Source organism: Olea europaea, chromosome 2, assembly GCF_002742605.1.
Source record: "Olea europaea var. sylvestris chromosome 2, O_europaea_v1, whole genome shotgun sequence".
NCBI lineage: Eukaryota > Viridiplantae > Streptophyta > Magnoliopsida > Lamiales > Oleaceae > Olea > Olea europaea.
The window spans coordinates 20,486,287-20,497,017 of NC_036238.1; the positions used below are offsets into that span (position 1 = coordinate 20,486,287).

Genomic DNA, 10,731 nt, shown 5'->3' on the forward strand with positions numbered 1-10,731 from the left:
AACAGGTTCGAATCACTTTCCTTGCATTTGTTTTGGTAAAAATTGTTGAAATACAAAAATTATAAAAAATACTGCTCTTGAAGAGTTTCTAACTCAGAATCTCCAATTCAATAATGGAAAGGATAACCAGCTAAGCTAACAGATATGTCTAACAGATATGTTTGTTGTTAATATGAATTATCAAATATATAACCTAAAAATTCTATCTATTATCAGCAAAAAAAAAAAAAAAAAAAAAAAAAAAAAAAAAAAAAAAAAAACCCCCCGGGTAAAAAAAAAAAAAAAAAAAAAAAAAAAAAAAAAAAAAATCCTCCTGGAGAATCCACCTAGGTCGGCCGCCCTAGCTCGCCGGCCTCTAAATCCCTGCCTATCATCCTAACAATTTGAAACACTATCAAATCACAATTGAACTGCAATTTTTCCACAAGAGACTATAGATATTTGGAACACTTCCCAAATATATTTAATTCATGCATTTTTCTGTTTAACCTAGAGGTGCCAATGGGTTTGAAATTCCTCCAGTAACAAAATTTTATAATACAAACCAATTTATGCTTCCTTTCCAGTGTCAGACTGTGGCTCTATAATAGGTAAATTAAAAAGATGCACAAGGATGATCAACTTGTTAGCCAAAACCCAAAAGATCACACCCTATAGTAACTTCAGCTTTGTCTCTCATTCATTTTTCTTTATTTCATCAAAGGCGAGATGTTCCAAACCAGTTTTCGATAAATGCACTAATAATTGTAATTAAACGAAAAACAAATAATCATGGGGGAAATTTATATACAGGATTAAGGGTTCCGTTCTTGCAAGTAGATAAGAAGAGGTAAAAGAAGCCATGCCATCCTCAAACAATTAAATAGAGAGCATGACAGGCGAGATATACTTCTTTATGTATTAAAAAAGTTTAAATGAGTATACTACTCTGTAACAAAAACACTAAGTTTAGCATACATTTCATCAACAAAATACAGTTCTACCTGAGCTTGGTGACGGTGTTTCGCGAGGGTAAGATTCTGAATGTCTACCAAGAGCATCGTGTTCATATTTTGAAGAAGATGATTGAGCTCCAGATGGCGAAGCTGGGTCCCGTAAGTTAGAAAAGGAAGAACTCTCCCCGCTATTCATATCAAACCCACTATTGTTTTCACTTGGATCATCAAACACAGAGACCCTGGGTTCAAAATATGGAGAATCCAATGTTATCTCTCCTTGCTGACTGAGAAAGTTGAGACGGGGATCACATTGAATGAGTTTTTCGAAATGCTTTCCAAGCAAGCCTTGTGGGCACTCCAGATAATGTTGCCTGAAATATGAAAAAAATCACCCATGTGTAAATGTAAGAGCTCCATGCATAAAGACAAACTAAGTCACCTAAAAAGCCAGAAAGAAAACCCAAACCATGCAACTATAGCATGTACATGAATACATTCATACCTCAAACCATATACATGTAAACAATCGTAACCCTAAAATAAATAGATCAACCACTAAACTTTTGATCCAATCCCAACATTGCAATAATACATTGGCAGGAATCATCCCAGCACCAGAGCAACAACTTCAGAGTTCACCACACTATATCTGCTCCACACACACATGCACAAAATAAATAAATAAATCCTGCTTTGATCTGTAAGTTCCAATCTGGAACTATATGACAGGAGTCCTCATGTAACCAGCAAGTAAAGACTTTAGAATAAAAAAATTAAAAAAAATAACAGAGACACTGTAGCTACCACGCTATATGATACAGATGTTAACTAGATGGTAGAATATTTCAATGAATATTCTTTCGCTTCCAATTTTGTTTCTTGCCATGTTGGGCAATCTACCAATGAAACCAAAGCCTGAGAAGAATAGTGCGACATTTTGCACCATACTACTAATAGTGTACAGCGTGTGTGGAAATGTTCGTTTTCCTACCCAGATATCACCTTCCAATGTTTGACATGATACCAGCGTCACTCGGCATAGACTTTTCCAGCCTGAGAAGAATCATTTGGGTTTTTGCCGCGAACCACAAATAAACTGGCAGCACACAAGATGATGGTATTTGTTCTCTTTTAATCCTCAAGCTAGTACAAGGTTATATCTTTCACACATTCCCCAATCCACACACACCAAAAGAAAGTTATACAAAGGTGGAAATCTTCATATGGATGCATTCTTTCGTCATACAAACAAATAACTCTACCTTCTGATCTTGCATACTGAGAAAATTACAAATATAAGAAGTGATCTAAAATACACGAGCACACAGAGGAAACAGAGAGAAAATTCTTTACCAGTTAGATGTGAAATCATTCATGGCTGCCGGATCACAAAAGGGGAAAATACAGAAATTGTCAGCTAAAAAACACAAATTAAGCATGGTTGACCACTTGACCTGCTCCCAACGCAGGCAGTACAGAAGACTTACCTATGTTTGCTAGCCTGTCCACCAGTAAAATCTGTTGTTGCCTGCCAAAGGGTGTGCTTTCTAGGTTGTGGATTAGTCTCTCTGTAGAAAAGAGGTTGCCTGGCCAACTGCACATCGAAATGTTTCGTTGTCAATTAATTATTAACAGCAGATACACTGCAACATAATAGGACTGACTGAAGTGAGTGGTTATTACCACAACATCTATAAACCCAGGCCCATCCTCAGGGTAATTTGCCTTGAGAGCCATTATATCAGACCATTGAATTTCAATCTTATTCTTCAGTCCCCCATCAAGAACTTCCCACACCAGCTTATGCTTTGCAAAGTAACATTTTGCAACCAAGTCCCCTTCATATCTCGATTTGTACTTCAAATCCAATAAAAATTACAGTAAATATCAGTCAAAAAATTATAATGTTCAATGAATAAAATCCATTATACAGGTGTTTTAAGAAAGGTGTGAAATTTGAATCTACCTCCCAGGTCCCAATTCTAAGAATCGAGGCGGGAAAGTTGGAGGCCTTCAGCTTATCAGTAGAACCAGAAGCACCACCTCTCTGTTCCCTTTTACCATGACCATGACTTCCAACTTTGGAAGCTCTAGCTTGAGAAAGCTTCGCTTGAATCAACTCTAGAAGAGATGGGCTTTTTCTCAGTTGCAAACCCAATGGACTCGGCTCATCAAGTGGGTGATATTGCGAAACTGACTCCAGAAAACCTCCCATTCCCAAACTCTGCTGCGACAGTGAAACAAATACAATACCAACGTCAAAGTAACCCATTACTATACAACTGTAAACTCACAATAGTTGTTGATAACTTGAAAAAATATGTTGAACGCAGATAAAGATCACATCAAGGTGAATCAAAAATCTAAAACCAAAAAGGGAAGAAATTTCAACAATTGAACGATAGAAAGAACAGTGATCAAAAGCCTCTAATTTTTCTTTCAATAAATTAGTCATCTTCTCAATCCTAAAATGCTTAATTTTTCACACCCTAGCTTTATTAATTTCATTACACATTCATGCCTAAAGATACAGAGACACGTATCTAAGCATATATACTCCAAAATTAGGAGAATAAAATACTTTGTGACGCTTGGAGAGTGGTCCATGCTCTTCTTCCAAAGGATCCTCCATTTCCATCTTCACCATCGGCATCTTTTCGCTCTGCGATTCCGGGTTTCCGTTTGTCATTAACTGCACCATTAAACCAAATATAACTCCACCTGTTTTCGAGATCAAATATTAGTGAAACCCTAACTCTAATAGACACAGACTGAATTCGGTGGGTGAGTCGTCTCAGAGAATTTTTCTAGTTGCTTCGGACGATTTTTGCTGTGAGAAAGAGTTTGCGATTGCTATACGAAAGAAGGAATGACGGAGAAATATTAATTTATTTTCTACATTTTATTTGGCGGCGGCTCACACGTGTCGCTTTACGCGATTTTGGACTGGGAGTTTTGATGCTCACTGGCACGTGCCAAGGGCCCACTCACACCGTGGCTAAAAAATTTGGACTGTCGTAGCAATAAAAAATTTAAATTAAAAATAAGTTAGGTAAATTGCACCAGTACTCCTCAACTTATTGTTTTATTAACAAGTTAACACTTCAACTTTTCTGTGTTTAATCATTTGTTAACAACAGAAAATGTTAAAATCTTTATCAACACGTCACATAAACTTGGGGGTGTTCAAATTTATAAGACTATAGTTTATCTTTCTATTCAGACTTGTGTGAAAATATTGAGCTAGGTTAGGTATGTACGTTATTATTGGGAATTTTTTGTATAACTATAATGAAAAATTGTTGATTAACTTGTTCTTTTCTATTGATTTGGTACTGGAGGATATTTGGTGGAGATTAAAATTAGATTTTTTTTAGTAGATTGTGATAAAAAATTTAAACTATGTGACGGAAAAGTTATAGAACTCATAAAAATGTGGTTAATATTGATTGTTTGATTTTAATTAAAATTGAATTTTAATCAAAACCAAACGTGTACCCAATTTGATACTAAAACGATAAACTATTAAGCCCCAGTTTGGCATCCATTTTTTGAAATAAAAATGGGTGGAATAGTGTTTTTTTTTTTTTAAATGAGTGATTGAAAAAGAATGAAAAGTTTTCGAATTTACTTGTAATATTATTTTATGGAAGATTATGTGGTTAAAAATTGAAAAGAGAAAAATGAAATGTAATTTAATAAGAGCTAATTTTATTATTAAATTTATGTTTGGTTGAACTAGAAATTTTGATTGAAATTTCAATCAAAATAAAAATTTATTTTTCTCATGCAACTTTTTAATAACATATTTCATCAACTTTTATCAAAATATATTAAAGTTTTAATTTTTATCCGAATTAAAAAAAAGGACTAGAAAAGACAATAGTACTCGTGGATTATTTGAGTAATAAGATAGTCTTTGACTTTTCTAATAATATAATTGATTTTTAATATTTTTATTTTAGTCGTTTGAGAAATTTTGAAAGTGAAAATTATTTCTTTTAACATGATTTCAAATGGAAAAAAAAAAAATGGTCGATTAGAGCAATAAGATAGTTTTCAACTTTTATTGTAGTTGCATGACTAATTTTAAATTTTTTATTGTAGTTGCATGACTTGAACGGAAAACTATTTCTTTTAACGTGATTTCATATTTAAAAATAATAATAATAAATAAATAAAAGAAAGTTGATTAGAGCAATAATTTGGTCTTCAACTTTATAATAATAAAATTAATTTTAAATTTTTTATTGTAGTTGCATGATTAATCTTAAACGAGAAAATTATTTCTTTTAACATGATTCCATATTAAAGTTGATTTCTCCAAAGTGTGGTCACGTTTGTTTGTGTTTGTTGGCAGTCACGTGAGCAGTGTCGGATAAAATGTGGTGCCAAACACTTGAAGCTTCTCTATGTTGTCATTTGTTACGGTTGTGATTGACTCATTGGACACGTGGCGGCATCTAGGAGCATCATGTCAAGTACTAAGAAGTGACTTGGAATTACAATTTTTTGGATAATATTTGACACGATAGCAATTTTGTCGTGTATCTGATATATGAGACAAACACCCTGATTGGGCCATTACTGTATTCCTGCGAATATCACCATCGGAAGCCCATCATTGATTGGGCTTGGGCCCGGGCATCATGCATTCAAAATAGATTAACGGGTTGAACAGTCACCCTTTTAAGTTTACTTGCCCCTGTTTAGTGTAGATAAAAATCAAAATTTAAATAAATTTAAATAAAAGACTATGAATGTAAGTACGGTTGAAAAGTTGTGGGTCCTTAAAATATATGATTAAAATTAATTAAATTTTGAAATATATTTTTTATCAAGATTTTAATCTACGTTGAATATCTCCGAAAATATCGGAGCTTCATGACAATTTTCAAACAGCAAGCAACAATGTTTTTTTTAGTGTTGGAAGAGAGCAAGTAAACTTTGGGCCCGGGCATCATGCATTCAAAATAGATTAACGGGTTGAACAGTCACCCTTTTAAGTTTATTTGCCCCTGTTTAGTGTAGATAAAAATCAAAATTTAAATAAATTTAAATAAAAGACTATGAATGTACATACGGTTGAAAAGTTGTGGGTCCTTAAAATATATGATTAAAATTAATTAAATTTTGAAATATATTTTTTATCAAGATTTTAATCTACGCTGAATAGCTCCGAAAATATCGGAGCTTCATGACAATTTTCAAACAGCAAGCAACAATGTTTTTTTTAGTGTTGGAAGAGAGCAAGTAAACTTTACTCGAATCAACATACCAAATGCACTTACATTTGCTTGCATGAGTAAAGAAAAAATGACAATGTCTATGTTGTGTTTAGCTATAATAGCCTGGACAAGGGAAGGGGATAAAGAGGAAAAGGAACTATGATTTGAAAACTCCCAGTCGTCGCCCGTACGAGCCCACGGATTGCTGCAGATCCATTGAAACAAACCTCATACAGATTGAGGTCAAAATGCAAAAGAGGAAATGTAATCTTGTGTTCAGAGGAGATTGTGATTACACAGTGCAGCAAAGCTTTGAATCAATAGAAGCCAAGCAGATGCAAAAGGCTTGATAACCAGTCAATGGATATCTGCAGCAAATAAGCTTCTTTTAGTTTTAAGCAGACTTTATACCTCAAAAGCCAATGTAATAGAAAATTAGGAACAGTACCATCACGATTGTTCAGGTTTACCTGTAATCCATCACATGTAAAGAGGAAAAGGAACTATTTGAAAACTCCCGGTCGTCGCCCGTACGAGCCCCCGGATTGCTGCAGATCCATTGAAACAAACCTCATACAGATTGAGGTCAAAATGCAGAAGAGGAACTGTAATCTTGTGTTCAGAGGAGATTGTGATTACACTGTGCAGCAAAGCTTTGAATCAATAGAAGCCAAGCAGATGCAAAAGGCTTGATAACCAGTCAATGGATATCTGCAGCAAATAAGCTTCTTTTAGTTTTAAGCACACTTTATACCTCAAAAGCCAATGTAATAGAAAATTAGGAACAGTACCATCACGATTGTTCAGGTTTACCTGTAATCCATCACATACTTGGACTTTCCCACCCTTCCAAGTTGAAGAATTGTCTGTCTTCCATTCCTCTGGGGAAACCAAATGAAAAAATGAACACTAATCTCCCAAACACCGTGTCTGAAAAGTTACATGTTCCACTAGTAGATTCACATTTTACTAATTTAATTTATACACACCCTTGGAAAAGGCAATTGTTCTAGTTCAGAAATAAACACCCTTGATGACTTTACTATACATTTAAATAACCCCATAAAGGGTTGCATTCCGCTCCTGCTATCGTGATTTTCACATTACTGTAAGCTGAAGTGCTAACTGAGAGGATCTGAAGCAAATCTTCAACGATAATTATCTTAAATGTAATCGCAATCATAAGGGTTTTTTTCTGGTAAAAAGATGGATTCACCTCTAAAGTCAATTGGAAATTCTTCACCGAGCTTTGGATTTTAAGACCTGCCCTTCCTCTATCTCTGAAATCCAATTCATACTGCTTCGAAATCTATGGCAACAAGATCCAGTAAGAAAAGATGAAATTTAAGTGCATACCGTCACATATACAAGCTATGCGATATAACCAAACCTAATCATTTACTTTGTCCTTACTATAACTTACCTTATTATATTGAGGAACCCTTGAAACTAGCTGATGTACCTTATCCTTCTTCCCCTCCCATTCTATTGGCAGTCCATTGATATGTTGTATCTACAAGGGAAAGTTTTAAAAAGAATTTAGGTAATTTCAGGAATAATATATAATTTTACTCTTGTCAAAAAGTAGTGACAGTTCTCCAGGCATAACTTTATGTCACCTGGTTTGTATTCTTTAACTGCATAGATTGGTACTTTGGTATCCATGCATTCATACATCTGCAATTTCCAGTCCAAGTGGATACCGTAGGATTGAATCTGTGGATAGAGCAGAAAATAAGATATCATTAACTTGATTTACCATTCGAATAGAAACATGCAGTCCTTCTAGAGGCACAAGAGGGAGGTGCTTACTTCACCGCAGCCAATAATTTGGAGTGTTTGGTCAATGAATTTCGACGATTTCCCTGAAATGTATGGAAGGCCAAATTTTTAGACATGATTTTTGCTTCTATTTAAGAGAAATGAACCACAATAGAGGAACTAGTGGTGTTCAAGTTGTTTACCTGATCCCATACATGGTATTTCGAACCTAATATGTTAGCTGTAACAAAACCAATTAAACTGTCATCAGATGAATTCATTATTCCCTTTTCATTTTGAGCAATTCTGAACTCTGATCTTCCTTTAAGCCTTCTGTGACGTGCCACAGCAAGTTTACGATTTTGTCGCCCGTGGCCCTCCTATTATGTTGTTGAGATTATTATAAACAATGTCATATAGATAAAACAAAAACAATTCACAGGAGTTCAATATAATACAGAATCAGTTCACAGAACCCGTTTGGTAGGGATTTTAAGAATTGATTTTTTGACCGTTAGAAGAAAAGTGGGGTCCACATGTGAGAGAAGAAGTAAAAAATTACGACTTGAATAGTAAAATAATGGTCAAAAAATCAATTTTTTGGGGCAAAAAATCCCTACCAAACGGGGCCATAGTTATCAGTTCGTATAGATTCTAAAGAAGGCACATAATGAGGTCGAAAGGGTATATAACTCGTCCATAGAAAGATCTCAAAGAGGTCTTTATAATTTGGCATCAAGAGTTTAGTCCACATTTTATCATGTTTGCAAAAAATGCTTATAATCATTTAATGCAATAAATAAATTTCCCAAATTCTAAACAGGCTTACATTTGTATAAAGTGTGTAAAGAGTGCACCCATCAAGTCCTTCAGGAGAGGAATCTTTCACTATGACACAAGTACACCTCCCAACATCCACTGGCAGAGGCCTATACAGCAAAGATCTGAAGAAAACAGTATGAATTGAACAAATTAATTTCTTCATGTATAATTCAATCATTTTCTGCTAAGACCTTGTAATATTAAATTCATAAAGTCCAAGATAGGTACTCAAGTTTTTTATACAAATAAATTTTGGCTGCACACGACAGTTCATGTTGAAAAAGAAGTTAATAGATTTCCATCTAACATCTTAAGCTGCGTCACTGACCTGTTTGGCAAAGTTGACCAAGGGGCAGCAGGGGCAGCTTCCGAATCCGAATAATCCCACATATTGACAGAATTCGAGCTTTCCGAATCAACGGGTTCCCAATATTTCAATCCAATTATCGAATCAGAGACGTTCTTCTGTATACACGACTGAAGTGAAGATGACTTCAAAGTACTATCCTTCATCTGAGATTTCCCATTCGCCAGAGTCTTGTGTTCAATATTGGGTACTACATTTTCTTTTCCATCTCCATACATTTTGCCCATCATAGCATTGGGCAATGCGTTTTCTTTGTCTTCGTTAATAATAGAAGCTAAACACCGCCTCATATTGCCACCTTCGCTCGAGCTACGGTTGTGTTTCTGTTTCTTGTCAATCAGGGGATTATGGTAGAGAGAATTGTACGAATAATCGCGTGGGAATGAGATTTTCTTGCAACTCGACATGATTGGTTTATGGTTTGAATACAGAGAAAATTTTAAGGGTTCTTCAATGAAATGTTGAATATTGGATTTGGGGTTACGGGTTAGATATGCTTTATCTTGTGTTCGATGCTGTTGAATTTATAGTACCAACGGCATTTTTTAACAAGGTGTCCTATTCTAGACTAATCCTTGGGTCTGTGATCCGGCCCCTCTTCACACAGTCCGGTTAATCGCAGGATGTGCCTCAGTAGTAACAATTCTATATGTACATTCAAAGGTGTAAGGAAACTTTTTACTCCTTCTCACATACACGCAAGAGCCGTGTGAATAAAAAAATCTCAATATGTAGTCCCCCACCCCCTATTATAAGAAGTCGGTAAATGATTAAGTAAAAAAATATGATACATGTAGCTTGATCCTAAAAACAGGGAGAACACATGTCGAAGCATAAATGAATAATTTGAATTTTTTTGAAAAAAACTCCTAACCAAATGCTGTCTACTCAGTCTGTCCACACTTCCATGTTTTTAACCTTGTTCAACCATCATTTTCCTGGGCAAAGTGGACTTTTGGATTTTTTACTTGATTGAGTTGGGCACAATAAGTTTTGAATTCCCTAGTTAATCAGGTTAACGAGACAAAGTGGGACAAAACAACTTGCTCGAGTCAAAGACAAATAACATAGTTTACATCGTAAACCTACCTAGATAGTTATGTTTCTCGAAGGGGTTGTGAAGGGCTTTTTTGCTCATGCAACATGACCTGACCCATTTTACGCTAAGATGTTTAAGCCCCCTGTTTGGCTCCCACTAATTTTGATTATAATGGGGGAATAAATTTTTTTTTTTTTAGAGGATGGTTGTAAAAGAATGAAAAATTTTCGATTTACGTATAATATTAATTTATTAAAAATTGTGTGGTTAAAATTAGGAGAAAGAATTTTAATTTAATTTGATGAGATGTAATGGGAGCCAAACGGGGACTAACTTTATATTCCAAGATGTTTTTTGGTAAATTGATTTAACATGACAACTCAAAAAAAAAAATTGTATTCTTCTTGGATTGTGTTTGTGTTGTAGATTGCATCAGAAGAAAATTGTTCGGTTTGAATCTGATGACTTCAATTCGAATTTGAAGATACAGTTCCTGCCACATAGCAAAGAAGAAATTTATGAATCCAATTTATGAATCCAAGTAGTGGTAGGTTGGTAGTAGGTACAGATCTCTGT

The 10,731-nt window shown here is 34.7% G+C and overlaps 2 protein-coding genes across 2 annotated transcripts; both read right to left on the bottom strand.

Annotated features, from left to right (window-relative positions):
- Positions 1-306: 306 nt before the first annotated feature.
- LOC111365901 lies at positions 307-3,789 on the bottom strand. The gene is made up of 6 exons (XM_022986454.1): positions 3,711-3,789; positions 3,520-3,630; positions 2,905-3,165; positions 2,622-2,795; positions 2,426-2,532; positions 307-1,309 (listed from the first exon to the last, which is right to left on the bottom strand). Exons 2-6 carry the CDS (start codon positions 3,625-3,627, stop codon positions 964-966), a joined length of 996 nt encoding a protein of 331 aa, XP_022842222.1. The 5' UTR covers positions 3,628-3,630; positions 3,711-3,789; the 3' UTR covers positions 307-963.
- Positions 3,790-6,658: 2,869 nt separating this feature from the next.
- LOC111365909 (tubby-like protein 8) lies at positions 6,659-9,620 on the bottom strand. The gene is made up of 9 exons (XM_022986467.1): positions 9,078-9,620; positions 8,757-8,871; positions 8,131-8,307; positions 7,979-8,031; positions 7,786-7,882; positions 7,590-7,679; positions 7,383-7,475; positions 6,980-7,047; positions 6,659-6,877 (listed from the first exon to the last, which is right to left on the bottom strand). Exons 1-9 carry the CDS (start codon positions 9,521-9,523, stop codon positions 6,802-6,804), a joined length of 1,215 nt encoding a protein of 404 aa, XP_022842235.1. The 5' UTR covers positions 9,524-9,620; the 3' UTR covers positions 6,659-6,801.
- Positions 9,621-10,731: the final 1,111 nt, after the last annotated feature.